This window comes from Scleropages formosus, chromosome 23 (assembly GCF_900964775.1).
Source record: "Scleropages formosus chromosome 23, fSclFor1.1, whole genome shotgun sequence".
In the NCBI taxonomy this organism is placed as follows: Eukaryota; Metazoa; Chordata; class Actinopteri; order Osteoglossiformes; family Osteoglossidae; genus Scleropages; species Scleropages formosus.
In genome coordinates this window covers 664,229-688,457 of record NC_041828.1, presented here as the reverse complement: position 1 = coordinate 688,457, position 24,229 = coordinate 664,229, and the positions used below count along the sequence as shown (strand labels likewise).

The window sequence follows — 24,229 nt, the reverse complement described above, 5'->3', positions numbered from 1 at the left end:
GTTCCCAAGGTGGTGCTAGGGAGGCCTCGAACCGTTACAGCCTCCGGCGCTGACCGCACGGTGACCTGGCCATTCTGCAGCGCAGTCCAGCGGATGCAGGGTTCGCTCCCGAGTCCAACTCAAGAGCAGCGTGAACAACAGCCCTCGTAACCAGGACAGCGGATGCTCGTCCTACAAATGTTATCGGTTTTCAAAGAAACGTTTCGGTTTGTCTTCAATTACGTTCCCTTGATGATGATCCCACTTTCCCAAACATAAAACGTAAACACGCTCTCTGTTGCCGAAAAGGCGACGGCGACACTTAGCCGCCAAGCCTGTAGATGGCAGTAAAGAGCACCTTCGCTCGACTCACTTCCACACCGTTGACCGCTCACGTCCGGCGCCCCGGGGCCCGAGCGGCCGAGGAGCACGCCGGTTTACGGTCCGGTCAACGACGGCAACGGACCGGCGGCGATCAAGAGCCCGGGCCCTTAACCGCTCGCGAACCCACCTTGTAGTTGCTGGAGTTGACCCAGCCCGTGAGCTCGTCCACGGTCTTGTCCAGCCGGGGTCGGTCCTGCTCCAGGTCCGAGAGGCACCGCGAGTCGCGCAGGGAGCAGATGAGCTCGGGACCCACCTGCAGACGGCGGCTCACGTCCCGCTGCGCCACCTGCTGGTAGAAGTACTCCATGTTGTCGCAGTCGTCGCCGTCGCCCATTGCAGTAATGTGTGGCGGGCGGCTCGGGCCGGGGGGCTCGGCTAGCGGAGCTCGGGTCGAGGGGCCACCGTCATGAGCCCGAGGGCAAACGCGGTAAACTCGGTCGGTAAACGCCGGCGCTTCTTTTCCACTCGAGTCGAGTCGGGCCGCCAAAGCTGAAAGTTTCGCCTGAGTGAGCGGGGAGCGCTGCCGAGACGCGAGGGAACTTCCTTCTTCTTTCGCCTCAAACTAACTTAGGACTTAGTAAGTGGCCCGAGGGAGAGGCGGAGGAGCTAAAGGCACCGACGCCGGAGTCGAAACTGGAAGCTGGAGGTGGAGGTGAAGGCCGCAGGGCGAGTCGGTCGCCGAGCCCCGCCGTCCAGCGCCGCCTCACGAAGCCCCGGGCGGGGGCCGCTCGACGCTCGCACGTCCGTCTCTCCCCGCCGACGCGACTACATAGAGGCCCGGGGCCGCCAGGCCAGCAGGACACACACAGGACGTCCGGCTCAACTTCAGCACAAAGTTTAAGTGAAGCTGCGGAGAAGCGCGTCCTCCGCGGTTCTCGCACTTTCCGTTCCCGCCGTTCCCTCCGAAACAAGAATCCCCGGCCGGGGCGCAGGGACACGCGAAGCTGAACCTGAAACTGCAGCCGCCTCCTGCGAGCCGCGTTAGCAGCGTTCGCTCGGCTAGCAGCGCTTTGTCGCCCAGCCGGAAGCCGCGAGCGGGGTCCTTGCGCTGCGCACAGGTGTCCGACGACGTGCCTGAAAAACGGCACTTTTAGTTTTTTCAAAAACTCGTCACGCAGAAAAACGCAGAGCAGCGCCGTATCTCATATTTCTGTACAGAAGTATTTGCGTTTATCGCAGGAAGTGTAAAAAACGCCTTTAACGAGCAGTGCCGCTTTCGGCGCATGGATGCGATGTTGACAAAGTTCAGTGAGAAGAAAAGAAGGGATGTGAAGCCGTACCGAACTGTAAATATTCAGCAAAACACACACAAACAGAGGAAGATGCGAGTTAGAGACGATTGCAGTCGTGGCTGTACCGCGTACGTCAACGAACGAGCTCATTGGTGGCAGGGGACACTCTGTCCGTATGGTACAATGGTGCTGAATGCAGTATGTCGGTTTGTGGTAAAAATGAAACCGGATGCGGACCTCGGCACCTCTGGCCATTTCCGAGCCAGAAAATCAGCCAGATTTGATATTTCAAACGGCTCTTCTGAACAGGACGAGTCCGCTCCAATTTGCTTCTTTCCCCACGTCTTAACACTGAACCAAACGGTAATGGTAAAACGCTGTAGTCTACCGCCCCCTGCTGGCCAGTGATGGTTCACCAGAGCAGTGTTCTTCGTTCAAGATGACCAGGTGTCCCCTCCAGGTGTCCCCACCTCCCTTCCGGGTGTCCCCTCTGGGTGTCCCCTCTGGGTGTCCCCCCCCGACTGCAGGTTCCTTTCAGCCTCAGATCATGCAAAGAATGTGCCGGAAAGAGCAGATGACGGAGCAGGAAGGTGACGCTGTCCCCAGGAAGCAGCGTTTCTTTTCTTAGACATCCGCTTTTTCATTTCAGGTCCAGCTCTGCCTCGCTGTCCTATTTTCGTCGTCCATCAAATAAGACCTTAGAAATTCACGACCACGTGAAGCCCCGGCGTCGCTCCTGTCCACGCGGACGTCTTCGTTCTGACGCGTCCTCTAATATTCTTCCCATTTCCGGTCCCGCGGCAGACCTGCGTGCAGGTAAGAACTGCCGTGTGTCCTGTCCCGTGCGTCCACAGACTTCCATTAATAGCTTGCATGTTTATTCAAGTGCTGCTGGACACACTAGGCCCTGACGTTAGACGGTCGTTAGGGGTTCCGTTGAGGACCCACAGCGTACTAGTAGGAAGGACCTTCCTCTTTGGACGAAGGAGGTGGACATTTCCTTTTCACCTTGCGCTCACCAGGACTGGAACTCCATAAAGGTGTAAGGAGGTTTAGATCTAGTGCTGGCGAGCAGGGGGCTGTGGAGGGTGTTGTACTTCATCCGGCCTGTGTGGGGACCTGATCATCCTGGAATACAGGAGCATCGTGAGGGAAGAGAGAGTGGTTTGCGCTACAGGGTGCACCTGCTCCTCATATTCCTTTATATGTTACATGACCGTACAGAGCAAGCGTCGCCCCTAATGACCCCCAACAGATAACTGCCCAAACCACCGTGGATTATGGACCCGCCCCATTGAACAGCTGGCTGAAGGCATTGTTGGGCTTTTATATTTCCTGGTTTGTAGAATTTTTAATCTCATTTTTCTCCCTTACCTGTTTTCTAAAATGTCTAACAGTTGGAGAGAGAATGTGCTGAATACTGTAGCAGTATGGGGCCGCTTTAGTTTAACTCGCCGTCACAGTGTTTACGGCTCCCATCTGCCGTTTCCGAGCATCACTGATCAATAGGAAGACGGGGGACGTCGCGCGTGTTTACGGGACAAATGAGGCAACAATGGGCACGGAATAGGAGTTTGTGGACATGACAGAATTTTATTTGCAGTCGTTTTACGTTTAATTTTAATGCTGGTCCCACGTGTTTTTTTTTAAAAAAAAAAAAAAAAAAGTTTAAAAAGCCTTAGACACTTTTTCTATCCAGTGTGGCTGTATCCAAGACTTTTACAGGGCCGACCCAGGAAGTACAGCGAGGGACATGGGTGCCGCTAACTTTTCGTTCCTGGTGACGCCAGAGTGCGTCCGCAGCTTGACTCGTGCTCGGTGGCAGGAAGCTGGCGCCCCGTGTGCACGTGTTACACTCAGTTCACACAAGAACACTGTCTGCGAGGGGCTCGAGTGTTTCTGGACGATAATTTTATTTGTTTCTTAATATTTGTCAGTTTTACTGTTACATTGCAAGCAAATTGTCTGTTGCAGGGTACTCTCTGTCACCGCTTAGGGTAGGGTTCTCCGTAGGCCGGAGGAACGGAGACAAGCCCCCACCCCAAACCACCCGCCCCACCCCCGGATCCTCCTCCTCCCCACGCAGGCTCTAATGAAACGTCAGACTCAAAGTCCCAGAATGCACGAATGATCGGAAACATCACCCAAAACAAACGTGTGCAAATCGACGAGGGCTGCGACCTGCCCTCCAGCCAGCAAATATCCCACAGTTCCACAGGAGAAAGCAGAATAACACATTGGCAGCTCTGATGCTTGGAGTTCGTGATGTGTGGGGCGTCGAGGTGTCGTCCGCTCCTCGCCCCATTCGTCCGCACATCCTCGGGTCACTCGCTCGTTCAGCCAGCAGCACCGACACCGCTGCTCCCCCGCGGCCCCCCACACGGCCAAAAGCATAGCGGCGAGACGGGAAGGCGAGGGGTTCCGTCCGTACGAGCCATCTGCTACGCTCCTCCTCGTCCCTCGCGTCTGACCTTTGACCCCTGACCTCGGCAGCACCCGGGCAGGAGGCCGCAGTGATTATCGCCGGCACGGCTAACGCTAATGGTGATTCACACTTCACACAGAGACCCCCCCGCACCCCCAGCCGTTGTCCCGTCAAAGGATTATGCAGCACCTGCAGAGCCGCTGCCCCCCGCCGTGCACCGAGGGGGGCGGAGTCACGGGGGCAAAGTAGGCGTGGACCTTGATCTCCGGCAGGTGCGCCTGGACACACACACACACACACACACACACACACACGCACACACAGTGAATAGTCACGAAAGCCACATGTTCAGAACAGACGTTCGTCCGACACGTTCCCACGATGCCGTGCGCCACTCACCCGGATCCTCTTGATGCCGGCGCGCGTCACTTGCTGGCAGTCGTAGAGCTCAATGCGCTCCAGCCGGTGGCAGCTCTTCAAGTGCTCCAGCGTAAGGTCCGTGATGAGCGGGCAGTTGTCCAGCTCCACCACCTGGAGGCGCTCCTGGCCGCAGACGCTGCCGCTCAGGTGCCGGATGCCGTCGTCTGTGATCAGCTCGCAGTGCGACAGGCTCTGCGGGGGGCAGGGAAGAGCGAGCTCATTGGCCGAGGGCCGGAGGAACGGCGCCACGGGCCGGCAAAGACCGGCAGCGAGAGCCGAGAGCTCACCAGGGCTTGGAGCCGCGGACAGTGGATGGAGAGCTGCAGCAGCGTGTTGTCTGTTAGCTGTGGGTCCGCGACGAGGGGACAGGGGGCGGAGTCAGGAGAGCCAGTCGAACGGGATTTCCGTCAAGCATTCTTACACGAACAACACGGCGCGTTCTTACCAAAATGCACTCTTCCAAGTCCATTTTTTCCAGCTCGTGACAGTTCTGCAAGAGAGGAGGCACAGGAGTTCCGGTGAGCTGCTGCACGGATGGAGGCGGGGCTTGTCAGGTTCCACCCACGCAGCACAAGAATTCCTCTCAGTGTTGCCAAAGAGCACTAACAGTATTTTCAGTTAGTGCAAATGCGCTCAAGGTTGCCGCTCACCCTGGCCAGGATCGCAAACCCAGCATCGGTGACGTGGGAACACCGGGCCGCTTCCAGGATCCTGAGAAACACACGGTAGCAGGCGCTCAGTGCCGAACCTGGAGCCGGCAGCCTCTACGTAACGCTACGTGTGGGAGCGGAGCGCCCCGTCAGGGTGTGTGGGGGTTGCGTTTGCGGCGGCGGCACCGGCAGCTCGCTTACTTCAGCCGGGGGCAGTTGAGGCCGAGGGCGGTGAGCGAGGCGTCCGTGATGTTGCTGCAGCCAGAGATGCAGAGCGTCTGTAGCTTGTGGCACCCCCGGCAGAGTCCCACCAAGCCTTCGTCCGTCACCTGCTGGGGTGGGGGGTCTCCCTCAGTGCACACACACCCTGTACTCCCTTCCCAAACACTGACGCCATGTGTAGGTTTCCTTCTGCCTCAAAATGACACGCAGCTCGCATTACATTTGTGTAACTCAGAGCTTTAGGACAGTCTAACACCCCAGACCCTAGGCCACACCCCCAGAGCCCAAGCCACGTCCACACCTTCAGGTCCCCTTAAACACTTACTGTGCACGACTGCACGTTGATAGTCACCAGCTCTGGACAGTGCTTCTGTAAGTGCTTCAGTGCCTCGTCATCTAGCTAAATGAGTGAACACACACACAAACACCGCAGAGATGACAGCAAACTATCATTCCATTACTGAGGAAACTTTAAAATAACACAGCTGTTGATGAAGTTCTCAGTTTTGACCCCAATGTGGTGGACCGAGCTCCCTGTGTCCCTCAGAGCTGCTGAACCCTTCCACACTGAAGCAGGGTCTCAAACCCAGTGTGACCCAGATACCGGAAAATTCAGACCCACCTGTGTGCAGCCCCTCAGGAACAGGGCCTTGAGCCCCCCGCAGCCCCTCACGAGAGCCTCCACCCCATCCCGGGTGATCTGGTCGCACCAGGAGATGTTTAGGTTCTCCAGACCCCTGCAGCCTTCACTGGGGGGTGGGGGAACCAGTCACCATGGAAACAACCACACAACAGCCCCATCATCCCTGACAGCGTGATCACCCCAAGTTGGGAGAGCAGTACAACAGCTCCACGACAGCCGAGTGGGACGAGGAGGGCAGAGGAAGGCGGAGCTACCTGAGGGCCTTCAGCGAGTGGTTCGTGATGGACACACACGAGGTCAGGTCTAGGTGGCGCAGCTTTGAGCAGAACTTGCTGAGGCTGATACATGTGCTGTGGGGGCGAGGGATAAGAAGAAGCGGTCGGTCGGTCATTCGGGGTTCGTCCGAGACAGGCGACCGCGATCGTAAAATAAGCTGACGGCTCAGTGTTTCAGTCACTCTTTGAATCGAACCACAGCGAAACAACGCAACAACAAAAAAGAGCACAACAGTGTGTTCCACTAGCCGGCGAGTTGCCATGGCGACTCCGGGCGCGAACCGCTGCGGCGGAAGCCCTACCTGTCGGTGATTTTCGTGCAGCCGTTCAGGTTGAGGTGTTCGATGTTCCTGCAGTTCTGTGCAAACGTCCTGCAGAGGAGAGCAAACGAGTGAACCCGACGGGGCAGAACCGCCACCAGCAGATGCACTTCCACTGGCTCAAAGACCCGGGTGCGGCGGAGGGGGCGGGACTCACTTCATGGAGGCGTCGCCCACACTGAGACATCCCCGCAGGCTGAGCTGACGAAGGAAGCCCCCGCAGCGCTTGGAGATGTTCTCCACCACTCGGCCCTGGGGGTGGGGTTTGGCAGGAAGGGCCGGGGCCACAGACGAGGACAAAAAGAGCACACGTTTACGTTTCGGCACACTGCGCACGCCAAGCGTTAACAGATCGTTCAATGAAAGGTTCCTGTACACGGGAGCAACCCCATGTGACCTCACTGCGGGGGACGCCCAGACGTGGAGGGGCTTTTTAAGGGCAGCAGAGGCCCGTAACAAAGAGGGTCTATTTTTTTTTTTTTAAGAGTTCGGGCACCAGAGACTGCGTGTCTCGCAGGCGACCGGAACCACACACCTCGATGTCCGTCTGGAAGTTGAACAGGTCGATCTTCTGCCAGTTACTTCCATCGAGTGCAAGAATATTCCACGCCTGAGGACGACAGAGCAGGAACGAGAGGGAAGAGATGAAGAAAAGGAGAAGCCTGATGAGACGATGACATGATGCTCTTTGCTAAAACACCTCTGATGAAGGTGAAGGCAGGGAAGTATTTGGCCTTGGCAACAGCACTGCATTCGGAATGTACCGCGGTATTATACGTTATGAGAGTCAAACAGCTGCAGAACACTGGGTCAGTCCCTACCTTAGACACCTGGGCACACCTGCACAGCGTCACCACATCCAGGTAGGAGAAGATTCTAGGAGGAGGAGCAGAGTGAGAAGAGCCAATGAGAAAAGGACCAAGGAATAGTGAATGGCATCAGGCCCCACCCCTTCCACAGTCACCCCATTTGCTCCGCCCCTTTTACATTTACATGTGTGATTTATCACACTTTTCTCCAAAGTAATTTCTCCAAAGTGACGCACAAATCACAAACAAAGAGCATCAACGACAACGAGCTTTAGACACACACACACACACACACACACACACACACACACACACACAGGACTGTGGACACACAGCTTGTGTGTGTGACACCACCACGTGGCTGGTTCACATCCCTCCAGTAGCTCCTCTAGAAGTGACATTCAAACATCAAATACATAGATAATCATAGCAGATGGTGTTGGACTCATTGATGGAGCTGTTGGGAGATCAGGAGACAAGTGGCTCTCAAAGACATGGCTTCAAGACCCTTCTTCAATGCGGGAGGGATTCAGCAGCAAAGAGGGACACAGGAAGCTTAGTCGACCACATCGAGGACCAAACTGCGAATCTACAATTCCGAGGGACTTTTGTTTCATCGGTCACCCTGTCTCTTCCCATCATCTCCACTTCAGGTGCTCTTCAAGGTCTCAGAGGAAACGGGTTAGTGTTACCATGGTTACCCATGTACATGTCATCCTTTCTGGCCCTCGTGTTCCCCTGATCCCCAGACTGTTTCCGTGTCATCGTCCTACTCTCTTCCCAGCACAAAAGATTATTAGGACCATCTAACATCCTGGTCACGTGGAGCCCATGACTCGTTGCACTGCGGTTGGTTTCAGGAGCTCCAGGACAACGAGCTGGACCTCCAAAGGCCCATGGGTGTAGCGGGCAGGAGGCCTCAGATCAGACCAGATCAGCCCAGGGTCCTTTTGGGTCAGGTGAACTGCATCGGAGGCGTGACCGTCCTGTACAGTCCGCTGCAAATGGTCCAGACGGCGTCGATTCGGTACGGTCTTGGCACCATCGAAAAGTGACATGCGCACAGTTTCCATGGATGGAGCGGCAGGTCACGGGGTCAGTCCTCCTCATGGGGACCACATACCAGGAACGGATGAAGCGGAGCCAGGCGCCCCGGAGCCGGTGACCGCGTGTTCTCAGAAGATCGTCTCGCAGTTAAAAAGGTCTACTGCGGTCAAAGAAAAAACTAATCTCTTCCAGACTCACTTCACCCATCATCTCCTAAGTTCATGTAAGGTATAAATGTTCGTGACGATGCTCGTATCAGTCCTTTACAGAGCCACTCCTGCAATGTAACGTAAATGTTTCTATGTATCTCCAAAAAAAAAAAAAAATACTAGGAATATGATCAAGAATCAGTGATATTCTGGTAAAGTTTTATAGAGTCACTTGTGTGATGAACGTGAGACAAACTGTAGTTAAGAATCACGTTTGCATTTAAGTGTCTGTTTCTCCTACTGTACTGAACACAGTATTTTCTATGAGAGGAACGTCACTTTGGAGAAAAGCGTCAATAAATGAATAAATGTAAATGTAAAGAGCAACTTAGGGGACAGCGAGAAAGGAGATGTCAACACAGCAGTCCGTGTCCCGGGTTCAACCCGAGGCCAAGGCGTCCATGTGGCCCCACGCGACCCTTCATCAGAGAGTCAGCGAGCAGCACGTTCATTCGGGCAGGAGGAGCCTGGAGTGTGACGAGGAACACGGATGTGGGGACACCTGGAGCATCGTGGGGGTGAGGGTGGGGGGTCATTCTCCACTCCATCTTACCTGAGCAGCAGTTCCTTGGGCAGCTTCTTGTTGATGGGGGCTTCATCATTGCTGGAGAAAACCTGGAAAGCACACAGGGTGATGGCGAGCTGCTACCTACACACACATATATACATGCGCATGTACACACACGCACACGTGACTCCCTTCTCACTTGAACACATTTTGAATGCAAACCTGTGTTTAAAATCCAGCACCTGTTGGATGCCTGTTCATAACTTCCGCTGTTTGTAACTCCGACATCCCAATGTTTTACCACAGTCAGTGAAGGGTTAATAATACAGGTGTTCCTCCATTTATTTATGTCTCACAGTCTCAGTTCTAGAGAAATCTCAGCTACAGGTAAAATTACCTAAAATGTTTTGCAAGATATCCTTACTTCTTCTGAGCTACATGAAAATTCATTATGAAGGTAAAAAATACACTGTTTTCAGAGAGTCCTGCTCTGTCTCACTGTGCACTCGTTGATTCCGTAAACACGTCCAACGTCCCTCATCTTGCTACTCATCACCGAGCACCACGCGGGAACCCCACACAGGAGCTGTAAACACTGCGGCAGCGAGTTGAACAAAGGCGGTTCCACATCCGGTTCAGTCTGGTCGCTCCTTACTGCCCCCCTGTTGGTCACCCTTGTGATGGCGGGGAAGGAAATGGCGTAAAAAGATGAATAAGTGTGTCTGTATCTCCGAAAACTCATCGCTCCGGCGCTCGTAGGACGAGGAGCCGGTGTGTTTCAGGCACCGCTGTACCGTCCAGTAAGGTGTTTCCTCCCATTGTGAGGACATAGAGTGGTCAAAGTGCCGCCCTGACAATCAGTCAGCGTGGAGTGAATGGGCTCATGACCCTGAGCAGAACACAGTACTGCGAGGTCACGTGAGGTCAGATAAGGTCAGGCGAGGTGACGCCTCCCTCACAGACCAACTCTGGGGGGCCTTCAGATTGACAAAGAGCGTCATGAGGGAGCCAGACCCCCTAGGCCTTGAGTGCGCCACTGCACTCAGCCTCCCCTCTTTTGTTTGCTTGTTTGTTTGTTTGTTTGCTTTCTCCTCCAACAACCATCAAGCGAAACAGCTGTTGCAGACACCACGCGCCAGGAGCTCAATGCGCTCTGCGACTGCTCGCCAGAGCAGGGCCCTCGTGTTTGTTCCCCAATACGTGTCCCTGGGGGATCCGACCCAACACGCGCCCGCCACCTTGTCCCTCCTTTGATCTGCGGCCGCTTGCGCCTGTCTAATTTGCATAACAAAGTTAGCAAAGAGCTACGATCAGATCAGGGGCTCCTTAAACAACAGGTGGCTCCAGAGGTGGCAGATCCAGGCCGAGATTACAGTAGAGCATGGGCTTCGGTCCGGGCTGAAATAAGAAGAGCAAAAAGAAATGCAATTACTCTCTCCTCTACGGTAAAAGCGGAGTCACGGAAACTCCTGGAGGGGCTGCGAATGGTGCGGAAGTCTTTCGCAGCGAGAACTCCCCCGCGTTGTGCCCCGCAGGCGCTGAAAGTAAACAAATGTTGTTGTTCGGTGCCGTCGACTCATGGCGACTATGGATGGTTGTCCTGATAAGCGTCCCGACGTCTTCTACCACCAAAAGCCAGAAGAAGGATCTCATGGAAGAAGTGAGCGCAGGAAGTGAAGAAGGAACGAGACGTGCAAGAACCAGGGAGGTCTTCCAGAAGAATCGAAAAGAAGTTCCAAACCCAACTTGCCACGTTCAAGGATCCAGACACATCTGAAGAGGAAGCAGAGACGGAAAGAGCATGTCGAAGATCTGCAGTGCGGAGATGCCGCCATCAGAACATTGTGGAAGATGTTCCTAGCGAAGAAGAAGCCTGAACAGAGACTGAAATGAGAAGACGACAAGCTACCGCTCCAGAACTTGTGTTGGCAGTAGTTTGAGGATCAGTCAAGGAGCTTCGCTGCGTCCAACAAATGTGGAAGACCACACAGCAGACAAGACGATGGAAAAGATGAGTACCCAGGTCAAAGTGTCCAAACCATCAGGCAGTTTCCCAATGTGTCATATAAAAAGGTCACAGTCAAGGTCATTCAACAGTGACTGCAGCCAAACACTAAAGGAGAGAGAAGGACGAAGGACAAGAGACGTCAACGATGTTCTGAGGTGGAAAACCGGAAAAGCCGGAGATCGAAAGAAGCTCCACACGTGCTTTACTGAACACGGCGAAACCTTCGATGGAATTGACCACGTTGACCGTGCTGAGACAAACGCTCCATCCGGAACACCTGACCGTTCTCCTGAAGAACGTGTACGCTGGACAGGAGGCCACAGTTAGAAGAGATCGGGGAGAAAGCGAACGGTTCCCCGGTGGACGGAGCAGTAAGACAAGGGCGTGTACGTCCTCCGCACCTTTTCGGACCGTGAACTGAACACTCTGTGGGACAGAAGAGGAGGGCGAGGGTTAATGTTCCTTCCGCCGATTGTGAAACTCAGTCTTCGAGATGCTCACGACACCGTGCTACTAGCAGACGATGAAGACCTCGAAGCTCCATTGAACAGGCGAGGTGAAGAGCGGATTAACTGCGAAGGAAACGAAAGCCATGAGAAGAGGAGCAGCAGCAAAGTTCAGCGTTGAGCATGAAGACCTAAGTTTTACCTCTCAGGGTCAGTGACCATCAGAAGACCTATCAGTCAGGAGATGCACTGAACACTGGGATGATGGTGATGCTGGATCGAAACAGGCCAGAACATTCTTTAGAAGCACCAAGGATGAGCACGTCGGACCCATCGTGCGAACACTGGGTTCCCCTGAAGAGACGGGAACGAAGGGAACCGCTGGAGGATGAAGGTGAGGATGAGCAGAGAGCAGGCGGATGGACTCCAGAATCGCAGAGTGAACACGAGCGGAACGTTCTGCGTTCCACGGAGCCTCCGGGACGTTCTCCGTCTACGGGACCGGTAAGCGTCGACTTGGACTCACGAGCACTATTTCGACCAATCGGATGCAAGGAGGTGTCAACGAGTCAAACCCGAGGACCCGCCGGCCGATCGGACGCCACGGACGGCAGGGAAGCGCTCCGCAGCGGGGGGGGGCGACCGGGTCGGGGGGGCGCGGCCGCTCGCCTGGGGGTCCGAGACGCGGAAGTTCGCGGGTGCAAATCGCAGCAGGGGCCTGCGGACGCGAGTCCTGATGAATCCGAGCACAGGAGCCGAGCGCCGCGGAAGCGACTTGAGCGCCGAGCCCTCGAAGACCAGTGGCGATGAAGGTGTCGATGCACCTCACCAGGGTACCTCGGTGAGTAAAAGAAAAAAAAAGTATAGACCTACCCCCCAACAACTGCACGTCCAACTCAGACAGGAAAGGGGCCGAAACCCTCGCTGAACGGCGGCACCTGTAGAGCCCCCACCACCAGCAGGTGACGGTGGGGGGGACATGCCTTTGGGTGGTGGGTGGGGCACCAGGTCATCCGGATGAGGAAAAGCAGGAAGGCCGCTGCGTGTGCCCTCCCAGCACACACTAGGGGCCCGCGGTCGAGACCCCAGGGCGTCACATGGTGGCGGCGGTTATCTAACAGGCGGCACAATCACAGCGAGGACTGGCTCGCGGTGCGCTGCCCAAAAAACACAGGTGTGGTAGGCACGCGCGCGCACGCACGCACGAACGCACGCAGAGAGAGTGACACACACACACACACACACACACACACACACACACACACAGACACAGACACAGACACAGACAGACAGACACAGAGTCTCTCACCTCGAACCTGCCCCGGCCGCCGATGCCGTTCATCATGACTCCCGCCACCCGCCGCGGAGCGGAGCGGAGCGGAGCGGAGCGCAGCGCAGCGCAACGGCGCTCACCAGCAGCGGTCACCGCGGGCACCGACTCACTGTGTGTGTCGCCGGACTCACTGTGTGGTGCGTGTTGTCTGTCCGTCCGCCCGCCTGTCAGCGACTGACCGCTCGCGCTCACCGTCTCTCGCGACGACCGGGACCGCGCACGGCGGCCACACCACAGCCCGCGTGCCCGATGCGGCGTGCTCGCCCCCGGCGGCGCTGCGGTGCTCGGACGGCCGCTCGACCGTCACAGTCAAAACAACAATAATAACATGGAGGAGACGCCCCGCCCAGCGCTGCCCCGCCCCCTCTGACGTCACTTCCCCTCACGCTGCGCTGCCGCTCCGAACCGCGGGCCCGTCGTCCTCTCTGGGGGGGCGTGGAGGCGCGCTTTCTCCGCACGCAGACACCCCCCCCCCCGCATCGAGTGGGGCAAGTGCCCGTGGCGCGAAGAAGGAGGGGGGGTTGAAATTGATGTGCGCGGTGACGTCATTTCTGCGGGAAAACCAAGCGTGCGTGCGCGCGCGCGTGCATCTGTATCCGTCCCGATGCGTGTGAGACGCTCTGCGTGTGTGCGGTGTTCACACGCTCTCAGGGTACAAAGAGTCCATGACCCGTTTCCAAACACTGAATGGGAGAGTCAGTCACAGTAAAGATAACTTAACCATACAGTCCTAGTACTAGAGATAACTGACCCATCCACACGTGCCCATCCCTCAGTGCTACAAAGGCAATCAATCCAAGAATCCAGAGTAGAACTAGATGACTGAACTTGCTTTGGACTGGAGACCCCCACCCACAAAACCCAGTGGCTCCAGCATCTGCAGCGTCTCCAGTCCCACGGCTCCCACCTCCTTTCCCGAAACATGACACCAGGGGGCGTGCTAGTGACAGCTTCGTTGTTGTGCTGCTTTGGCGTTTACGAGTATCATGTGTAGTACATTTGTTTCTGTTATTAATATGATATGTTTTCATTGTTTGCGCACTTGTAACTGAGCCCAAGTCCTTTAATTCATATTTTTATAGTCAGTATCGTTTCACATGCAGTTGCTGAACGGAAGAAGGCATTGCGGCCCAGCGATGAAGGAGTCCAGCACGAGGGTAGAGTAGTTAGTAGGAGTCATAGTCACGTTAGTGGCATTAGTGACAGTGACAGCGATAGTGACAGTGCTGGAAGTAATGGGGTTAGAGACAGTACTAGTGACAGTGACAGGGAGAGCTGAATGCTCAGCTCACAGCGCTCGGTACCCTGGATCTTCCACCCTCCGCTCCTCTCTCAGATTTGCGTGGTAATTAAGAATCTCTCAGTCCTGTCCAATTAATTAAGTGTCCTCTTTAAATAGATCCCACACCCCTGCACAACGTTCCTTTGCGGTCAAGTGGCCAATTCGCTTCGACCGTCAGACGATCGATTCATCACGAGGGATTCCGCTACAACGTGGGCGGGAGGACGAGAAACGGATGGGGAGCTCGGGAACCTGGACGAACCGGCGAGACCGGATACGGCCTCTGCGGTCGAGTGACCGTCCATCAGGGAGGGACTGGGTTTGACCGCTTGAAAAATGACCAGCGTCCTCCGACATGAGGAATCCCCCCCCCCCCCCAAAGGAAACCCCGAATCGCTGGAGGTGACCAGAGTTCGGAGGAACCGCTACTGTATCTGTGACACCGTTGAGCTCCTTTAAGAGTCAAACTCATGACACTGCGGTGAAACGGGGTAAGAATACGGCCAGCGGGGTACGGCCTGGCGCTCCAGGGGTCCGTCTGCCTCGACCCCGTTCCAAACGACGTGGCCCGGACAAGCGTTCCTCTGGGGTTCCGAGAAAAGTGTCGGTGTTCGCCTTGGATTCGCTCGCCACGGTTTGAGTGCTCGCCGCGAACGCGACCGTCCCATCGGACACCGTCACTAACTCCACGTGGCACCGGCGATCTGGGCCAACGAGTCACTTAGTTTAACCTCCCTGACTGTCACCCGAAGCCAAGGAGGACACCGAGGGCGCGGAGCAGTCAGCATCCACAAAGCCCCCGCGGAGCCCACTAAGCTGAGGGCCAATCAGAATCAGCAGAGGCGTCGGACCCCGGTCCTCAGGGGACACGGTGACGTGGGACCTCCACCGCTTCAGCCGTCTTTGAACCCAGACTGCTGGGAAAGGCTCTTCCGGAGACAACGCTACATGGTTTCCATGGAAACCGTTTACGAGCATCGCGCTGCTTACTGCTGTCACCGCTGTCATGTTTATGGCTCGTTTACCTGATATTCAGAAGGACACACATGACTTGCTATCGTTCCTCACAGCCGGACAGGGACTCGAAGGTAAAACGGGAGCGAAATGGACGCAAGCAGAGTGACGGAGCCCGCGGTGAAGAGTCGCGGTGAACGTTTTCATCACACACTATTTGGGACGTGTGACAAGTTTGATCCACGTGTGGCTCACAGAGTGGGGGTGGGGGTGCCGGCGAACCGTACGCGTAGCAGTGCGCAACCCGGCGCTGCCACCTCGGCCTGCTGGGAAATGCCCCCCCACCCCACGACCCAATTCTCCTCATCGTCACCCCCACCCCCTCCCCCGATGAAAGTGGAAAGTGTTTCAGAACCGCCGGGTGGAAAGATCATCCATTAGGTGTGAGACAGGACACACACACACACACACACACACACACTTGTTGTGTGTAGCATGACCACATTTTCCATAGTGTCCTCGGTCGACCCCCCCCCCGAACGGTGTGTGATGTTTCGGTGGTGAGTGGAAGCAAAAGAACAGCGAACACCCTTTAACTCCGTTTTACCACACCCATCAGTCACTAGAGGGAGGGTGCGAGAGGTTCTCTCGTGGCCAGCGCGCGCTCTAACGGCACCATGGGGGTTCCCTGCTGGTCCTCGCGTCTCTCCGCACCCCCACCCCCACCCCCACCCCGGCTCCTCCAGCTGCGACTCATGACGTGTTTGCTCTCGGACCCCCGTCAATTCTCACACTCTCTGTCCATTCGCACGTGGCTGTCCGAATCGCGGGATGAAAGGGCGCGCGCCCCGCCGCTCTCTTCGCTGCGCAATAAATGCTGTCCAGCCACACACGCGCACACGCACACACACACACACACACACACACACTCACTCACCGAGTCTGCGACGGCGCCCGGGACCTCGAACCCAGCTCCACACACCTTGCTTGGCAGGCAGGGGACGGATCTTCACTCGCTGTGGGGTTTTTTTTTTGTGAACAAAAAAAAACAAAGTAACCTGTAACGGGAGAGCAGGATGGAGACACTTGGATCCCGAACCCGAACCCTCCTGGTGCTGCTCTTCCTGGGAACCTGCGGTCGGACCGTCGTTCTGGCGGAAGGTGAGAGAGTCCTGTCATCAGCGGCACTTTATTATATAATATTTCGTCGATACTTTTCTTATTTACACTACAGCATCATTACCGCGGGAACTCGCATCGCCCTGCACGCAACTTCTTGAAATAATCACCATTAAAGTACACTAGAGAGAGAGAGACGGGCGCGCTGAGAAGACATCTTCTTCTTCATCATCATCATCATTATTATATACAAATGGTACAGCTATAGATATTGTAATTGTACAGGTGTATACTTGCAGCAAGTAGTGTAGTAGTTAGTGCTACTGTTTTTGGATCCAAAGATCACTGCTTCCATCCCCAACTCTGGCTCTAGTACCTCTGATTGAGGTACTTGACCTAAATTACACCAGTAAAAAGACCCGGCTGTGTAAAGGGGTAAATAATTCTAAGCTTGTAATACCTGTAATTGTAACCTTAAAACTGTAAGTTGCTTTGGAGAAAAGCGTCATTTAGATGAATAAATGCATACAGGTATAGATATTGTATAGATATAGGTGTACGCTTCGTACAGGTGTATGGCACAGCTCTCAGGGACTTTTCAAATCGATGTCAAAACGGGTGGGTAGTGAACAGCCTCCAGGACCCACACGGTGCGTTACCTGAACCGGCACCCGGCGCTTGCTGGCGTGCGACAGGCGTGCGACAGGCGTGCGACGCGCTGCAGGCCGCCACCGATAGACTCCAGGGACCCTGGCGCTGGAGTGAAGCACCTAGACGCCCTGAAGGACGTTCCCTTCGATAAGAAGGACTTGGAGCTCTGACAACGCGATTAGCTGTGTACTCCTTGAGTAGCGTACCGCGGTACCCGAGTCGCTTCTGCCGGCCCTCGCTTGTACGAACAAGATAGGGGGAAACCGTGTGCCGCGTGAACGTTGGGTTTCCGGAACATCAAGCGGAGGGCGTGTGGGGACAGCAGAGCTCTTGGTCGGAGGAAGGACTGAAAAGCCAAACGCTGAGCTCTTCTCAAAAGATTTACCGTGTTTCCGCGACGGGACGCCCAACACACTCGGCCGCGTCAGCAGCCGCGTGGGGGGTTACTAACCGTGATAACTGGGCTTTGTGTAGGTTCTTCCGCTGGCAGAGCAACGTGAGGTCACCTGAGGTCACCGTACCTCGGCATGTCGGGACCCACCCAAGTGTGTTCTCAGAAAACGATACTGTGGTATTTATTTACCGCGGTACTGAGACCGTCAGTTCTATTACCTCGGTCTGTCCTTCCCAGGCTGGCTCTTCCTGGTCGAGACCCACAATGCACCTGTGCTGGAGGACAGACAGGCGGCCCAGGAGGTCTGCGAAAGGCACGGAGCCCGACTCGCCTCGGCAGAGGAGCTGAAGGAAGCCGTGGGGAGGTGCTCCTTCCCCTCCTGCACGCGTGGCTGGCTGGCCGGTCCCGCTGTCGGGTGAGAGTCCGGGGACGAGACCCCCCCGACACACCACCCCCCGGCTGTGCCTACGAATCCACGAGTAACATTCGCTGTCACGCGATTACGAGATGCTTTCGAGAGCCACTTGTCTCCCGCTCTCCTGACAGCTCCGTCAATGAGTCCAACACCACGTGCTACAATTATCAATATATTTCCTATTTGAATTTAAGGTTCATAAGTAGAGTTGAATCAGCTCCCTTTTCCCCTCAGAGCTGCTGAATCCCTCCCTTCAACAGCACCTGCTATGATTATCTATGCATTTGCTGTTTGAATGCCGCTTCTATAGGAGCTACTGGAGGGATGTGACCCAGCAACATGGTGGTGTCACACACACAAGCTGCGTGTCTAGAGCTCGTCGTCTGTTGCCGATTTACTTTGTTTACTCGGAGCTGTGGAGGAAAGTGTCTGATCAATGACCAAATGTAAATGAGGTGTGGGGGGGGGGGCCGGGTTGGTCCACATCCTGAGCCCAAAGTGATATTTAGACTTTCAGGGACTCCCATTTAGACACATGCGAGACGGTCCATCATGTCCCATCAGCTGGGAGTGGAGATGCCGTGTCCCCGGTCACAGAGAACTGCGACTACCTTCCTTTACCTTTCTTTACCCGATGGCTGTGGATCTTCGGCTTCCTAGGACCATCATCTGCGACCACACGGTTCGCGGTCAGCAGGGCAAGAAGGCGGCGCATGTGAAGGTGGAGAACGTGACTGTGGTCACCCGCCAAATGGACATCTTCTGCTTCAAGGACCAAGGTGAGTAGTGACCCTGTCGGCTAAGGGTGGGCGGGCGACAGGAAGTGCCGGGGCCAGGTGGAGCCGAGGACGGAACCCCGGTGTCCTCTGCGGTGGACGGCTCCTGGGAACTAGCGGTCTACAGGGGAAGGACGCGGTCCAGAGGCGAACCCAGCCGTTTCGGGACTGCGAGCCGGTCGGAAGCTCAGTGCCTCGTTATTAATGATGTCGTTTGACCACTGGAGAGCGAAAGGAAACGGTCGTGGTGCAGTTAAAGCGCCAAGCCCACAGTGGAGTCGGAGAAAAGAGCGGCGTCTGTCTCCATACACTTGGGCCTCTGTTTTCCCTCCAAAGGAAATACGGAGGTTTACAGCAAAAATGGAACAGAAGCGTGTGTGTGTGTGTGTGTGTGTGTGTGTGTGTGTGTGTGTGTGTGTGTGTGTGTGTGTGGTGGGAAGGGGACGGCTCCCGCTCGTCACTGAATCCTGACTGGCCGTATTCATGAGGGAAACGTCCTGCAGCGTGCACTCCTGGCCTGACGTTGACCCTGATTTCTCCATCAGCACCAAGGACGACGTTCCAGTTTTCCTCGTCTTTATGATCGTTAAAAACTGCCCTCATCTTCCCTTATTAATGTCTTATTAATAAATTTTCTCAACATTTCTATCAGACATCAACATCACCCACAGAGGACGTTGTTCTCGCGTCGCGATCACACGGAGTCCTCTGACTTCTCCTTCTCTAGTAGTGGATCTTACTCCTTTCTGTCCTCTCTTTTTACCACCCTGTCCACGTTTTTACATTTATTCACTTCTTTGACTTCCCTCCCTAAAGCGACTCGCAATTACTTACCCAGGTACACAGGTTGGTCATTTCACTGGGGCAATTCATGGTAAATATCTTGATCGAGGGAACTACAGCTGGAGGTGGGATTCAAACCTGCGACCTTTCGGTCCAAAGGCAGCTGCCCCGAGTGCGTTTTCCCGTCGCTAAGATGTGAGGCGGTCCTGTGTTTTCTCACCGCCGTCCGGTTGGGCTCGGCGTTCTCCGGGTGTCAAGTTTCCGGCGTGTTCCTGCAGGTGTCGCTGTGTGCGGGGACCCCCCCTCCTTCCCGCACGTCTTGCTGCAGACGCAGACGGGCTCCGAGATGGGCGACGAGCTCACGTACACCTGTGCGCCCGGCTACACCGTCCCCAGCGGCCAGAGCACCTTCAGCCTGCTGTGCAACAGCTGCGGCGAGTGGTACGGCCAGGTGCAGCTCTGCGTCAAAGGTGGGACCCTCACGCACGCACGCACGCAGACCACGCCCTCTCTGAGGTCCGCACAGCCAGACACGCTCCTCTCCAGACGCATTTTCCAGCACGTTACACTGTGACCACGGAGGAGGAACAATGCGATCACATCGTTTCTCCCACAATGCACTGCGGCGAGAGGAGCGCAAAGCGAAGGAGAACAGCGCTGTGCGACGCATCGTCGCGGCTGTGATCATGCACCTCGTTTTCACAACCAGCACATACCCCGCGCGTGTCCCCGGTCAAACAGCGGACTTAGCGCTCCAGCCTCACTGGCCGTGTCCACGCAGCGGTCAGTCGAACCCAAGCCCCGCCCCCTTCTCCCTGTACACACCGCACACACGCGTGACACACGTCCAGCTGCCAGACCCGTTCTGCTCTCTGCCCCGCGCCGCTGACTTCCCTGTTTTCCAGGTGAGACAGAGGTGCAGGTGGACTACGAAGACAAGTTTCCTGGCGAGGGACGCGTCTCTTACGAGGACTCGGACGGCCGGGAGGAGACGAGCCCGAGTGAGACCGAGGACTACGAGCCGGAACAGGGACTGGGGGAAAGGCGGGGCGGCCGGCCGGGTACTCGGACACCACGGCCGGAGGAGCAGCAGCGTGTAGAAGCGGAGGACGTGGACGGGGAGCGGGACACCCAGCCGCCCTCCGTGTCCACCGAGTCCTCGGTGTCTCTGCTGAGCCAGAAACATCTCTTCTGGTTTCCCTCGGAGACCTTCCATGAGCCTGAGCGGCCAGGGGTCACCAGGGTGACCGGGGTCGTCGGGGTCACGGTGGCTCCGGCTTGGGAGGAGGACAATCGCATCGGAGTGAGGTCATCGGGCAGCATGGAGGACATCAAGGAGGACATCAAGGCCTTGGACGTTGCTAAGACGGGACCCCAGAACCACGGCCACGAGGGGCTCCGTGAACACGGCGCCGGCACCGACGAGTCCTGGCTGGACGGCTACCCCGTCACCGAGGAGGCCAGAGAGAAGGAGGAGGAGGAAGAGGACGATGAGGGGAGGCCGGGCGCCGGGTCGACCGCAGAGGAGAAGGACGGAGGGCTGGAGGACGACAGGAGGACGGACGGGCCCAACCATGTGGAGACCGGCCAACCACAGCGCTCCAGCTCCGCCCCCTCCGCTGGCTTCACGCGGGTCACGGTGTCCCCAACTCGACCCGTCCGCTACGGAATAAAATACGTCCCCGCAGGGCCAGCACCCGCGTCCACAGCTCACGGGGGGGACGTGGACCTGCAGCCCAGCGCTCGGCACCCCCTGCCGATACACCTCAGCACGACTGCCGCGCCCCCCACGGTCCCCTGGCCAACCACAGACACCCTGTACCCCCTCCTCGACCACATGCCAAGTCCCACCAAGTGGGAAGAGGTAACGCTGCCGTACCAAGAGGCCCCCCCGGGGGGCGCCACCACCGACTCCTCCCACAGGTTTCCTGGGACGCGCCTGTATGAGGAGCCCATGAAACGGAACCTGACTCAGCGGGGCCCTGAGCCCGAAGCTCCACCCACCCAGGAGCCGTGCGTCGGCGAAGGCTGCTCGCTCACGGGCCGGGGGCCGGTTGCGGTCATCGTGGGCGTGGCCTTGTGCGTCCTGCTGGTGGCTGCAGCCTTGACCGTGTGGTGTTGCAAGAAGAGGCAGCAAAAGAGCTCGGTCTACAAGATGAACGGTCAGGGCCAGAGCGGCACCGGGTCACAGCACATAGAGATGCAGCAGAAGGTGTAGGGTCTCGACCCCGGACCGCGAGGAGCTGACGACGCTGACCCCGCAGTGACAGTGCGCTTGCTGCTTGGTTGGTTGGTTGGTTGGGTGTCTGACTTCGCCCTGCGCGAGTCTCCTACGGTCAGCTCTGGTGGACCTTCTACACGGTCCCTCTCCACGGAGACGGAGTACCTTGGACACGTCCTTTCGTTCACCCGGGACGTGAACGAGCTTTCTGTGCTTTTTGTGTGTGTTGTTGCCTTTTTCTTCTTTTCTCCGTTTCCACGCGGCTTAATTTTCAGGCCGACCCGGTCCTTCTCGCTCAAAGTTCTGATGGGTTCACGGTCAAATGCAGTCTGCAGGCAAACGACTGACGGTCAATCGGATGTGAAACCTGGTAACTTCAAGCAGGACCAGCCTTGTAGCTCAGTGTGCGCGCACGCACACGCACACACACATGCACACACACGCACACACACACACTGCATAGGGCTGATGAACTAAACCCGTTTTCACAATACAGGAAAAAAGGACAACGTATTCAATGTCACCTGATCAACATACACACAGTTGGTAACTTAATTTGTTTGTAACTCAAAGTCACTTTGACGGCTAAGACACAAGCAGCGTCTCAATACACGCGTCCCTCCGTTTGCTCGCCGGTTCGGTCCTGTACGTTAGAAATAAAACGTTGTTGCTACATTTTGCTTTTATTAACCTGCAGTTGCGTTGAAATGAAAACAAAGGGGAAACGACAGAAAATAAAAAAGCGTCGTTTCCACAGGCTCCCGTTCGCTGTGGATTCATTCGGCCCAGAAACACGACCGGCGTCTCTCCGCTTGGTATCGATCGCCGACACTCAGCGGCTGTAAACACCGTGGGACTGAGTTGAATGAAGACGGTCCTACAGTCCTATTCGGTCTGGGTGCTCCGTAGCGCCACCCGTCAGCCGAGAGGGGGAAAGCAGGTCTTTTTTTTGCTCTGCTCCAGCTGGGCAATTAATGAAAGAGTAAAATTAAGCAGAAAGTTGGGAAACGTTCAAAATAGTTTGAGAAGACAATGTATTTAGAAACAAAGATTTGTTTAATAATCAGGTGTTAATGTTGCCATTTTTTTTAACCAGAATCACAGCAGAACATTTTAGGGCAGCTGCTACTGTAGTGGTTAGTGCTGCTGCCTTTGGAGCCGAAGGTCACAGGTTTAAATCCCACCTTCAGCAGCAGTACCCTTGATCGAGGTACTGACCCTAAATCGGTACAGGAAAATTACCCAGCTGTATAAACGGGTAAATAACTTTAGGTAGTTTAACATTAAGTCGCTTTGGAGAAAAGCGTCAGATAAGTGAATAAATGTCCCAGTGGAAGACAATGGATAAAACACATGAGGAATGGATTTAGATATAAATAACCAGCAGTAGTGTGTTGGGACGAGAGGACGCTAGCTACACCGCGTGAAACGTTACAAATGTTAGTCCGCACCTCTACGCATCCTTCCGGGGGTCGGAGAAACGCTACGCGGCGGTGCCGAGGGCAGCGACCGTAAGCAGAATGCTGACTCAGGAGGCCGTTAGCCGTAGGGTGGCCGGGGGGGTGTGGCACCTCTCACCTAGGTGCGGCAGGACGAGCGCTCGCACGCAGGTGAGACACGGCAAAGCCGGCGTGAACTCGCACAGCCTGGGGGCCCCATCTAGACGCTCGTCTCCCGCACAAACCCCGAAGGAGGCCGACCGCAGAGGAGGTGCCGAATGACTGAAGACCGACGTCGGACCGGACCCGCTTGGGACTCAGCTGTCTCCAGTGAGCACCTGATTGGTTATTGGCAGTACTGAGGGAGCGCCGATTGGCTCATCCTAAATTGTGTCCAGCTATGCGATTGGCTGCTCAGAATTTTTGTCAGCGTCACGTTTCATTCTGCTGGGTGCTGTGCGACAGACTGGAGAGTAACAGGTGGACCGACAGTCCTCTCAAGTGCACCAAGGGAGAGGTGGAGCTGCTGTTGGCTCCTCCCACTTTTGCCTCATGCCTTGCCCCCCCTTTCAGGAAGGAAACATTTTTTGTTTTTCTTTGAGAACTTGTCCTCTGTCGACAGAGCGAGTAGCGCTGCGGTCTCGCAGCGTCTAGAGGGCGCGAAAGAATGGGGGTTTGATCCCCGCTCAGCCTGTGTGGGTTTCGTCCAGCTGCTCTGGTTTCCTCCCACACTCCAAAGACAAGCTGTTCAGGTTCCCCCATCGTGTGTGAATGACCGAGAGAGTGTGTGTGTGCGCGTTGTACTGCTGTATGGATGAGTGACCCATTCTAAGTGGTGGATCTAGCAGGGTAAGTTACCCTGGTGAATAAGGCTTGTGGACTAGTAACACTATATAGAGTTCATGGGAAGTTGGTGTGGCGAAAAGTGTGTGACAAATGTAAACGCATCCAGGACAGTCATCATCCACACCACCTGAGCAGAGATGAGAACCCTGCTGTGGAACCAGCAGCACTTCCCCGACTGACACTGGTACCAGCGTGCGCGTTTCTACTCGACCGCTGACGCCGCTGTGGTCCCTGGAGGGATGCGGGACGTCATAATAAAGCATTTCTTAACTTCCTGTTCCTCTAAGTGTGTTTCACACATTATTACGCTCACTCTCACAGAGAGAACAGCTTTCCCAACACGGGTTCGAACCCATCCCTCTACTGGGACGGCTGCACAGAACAACTTTCAGAGTGATGATGTCACACTTTAAATAAGCCCGTAGTCGTTGCCCGGTTC

At 55.9% G+C, this 24,229-nt stretch overlaps 3 protein-coding genes across 20 annotated transcripts in view; 1 reads left to right on the top strand and 2 right to left on the bottom strand.

The window, feature by feature from the left end:
• The window catches only part of clasp2 (cytoplasmic linker associated protein 2), a 36,577-nt gene extending 34,905 nt beyond the window's left edge, over positions 1-1,672 (bottom strand). For 8 of the 17 annotated variants that reach the window (XM_029248292.1, XM_029248299.1, XM_029248293.1 and 5 more), the window contains exon 1: positions 491-1,672. In XM_029248292.1, coding sequence (XP_029104125.1) covers positions 491-697 — 207 coding nt within the window. In that variant the 5' untranslated portion in view covers positions 698-1,672. The remainder of the gene's footprint in view (positions 1-490) is intronic. The other 9 variants (XM_029248300.1, XM_029248304.1, XM_029248302.1 and 6 more) reach the window with 2 other exon arrangements.
• Positions 1,673-3,203: 1,531 nt separating this feature from the next.
• On the bottom strand, positions 3,204-12,956 carry fbxl2 (F-box and leucine-rich repeat protein 2). Of its 2 annotated transcripts, none has more exons than XM_029248456.1 (15): positions 12,887-12,956; positions 9,169-9,230; positions 7,372-7,426; positions 7,086-7,160; positions 6,708-6,802; positions 6,533-6,601; positions 6,210-6,305; positions 5,935-6,061; positions 5,638-5,712; positions 5,292-5,422; positions 5,091-5,151; positions 4,886-4,930; positions 4,728-4,784; positions 4,420-4,632; positions 3,204-4,298 (listed from the first exon to the last, which is right to left on the bottom strand). In XM_029248456.1, the coding sequence occupies exons 1-15, from the start codon at positions 12,920-12,922 to the stop codon at positions 4,191-4,193; spliced, it is 1,305 nt and encodes a 434-aa protein (XP_029104289.1). In that variant the 5' UTR covers positions 12,923-12,956; the 3' UTR covers positions 3,204-4,190. The 2 variants fall into 2 exon arrangements, with proteins under 2 accessions (XP_029104289.1, XP_029104290.1); XM_029248457.1 differs by having other exon boundaries at positions 5,292-5,419.
• Positions 12,957-15,909: 2,953 nt separating this feature from the next.
• On the top strand, positions 15,910-21,553 carry susd5 (sushi domain containing 5). Its single transcript, XM_018747840.2, has 5 exons — positions 15,910-16,307; positions 17,548-17,725; positions 18,386-18,504; positions 19,563-19,754; positions 20,190-21,553. Exons 1-5 carry the CDS (start codon positions 16,223-16,225, stop codon positions 21,500-21,502), a joined length of 1,887 nt encoding a protein of 628 aa, XP_018603356.1. The 5' UTR covers positions 15,910-16,222; the 3' UTR covers positions 21,503-21,553.
• Positions 21,554-24,229: the final 2,676 nt, after the last annotated feature.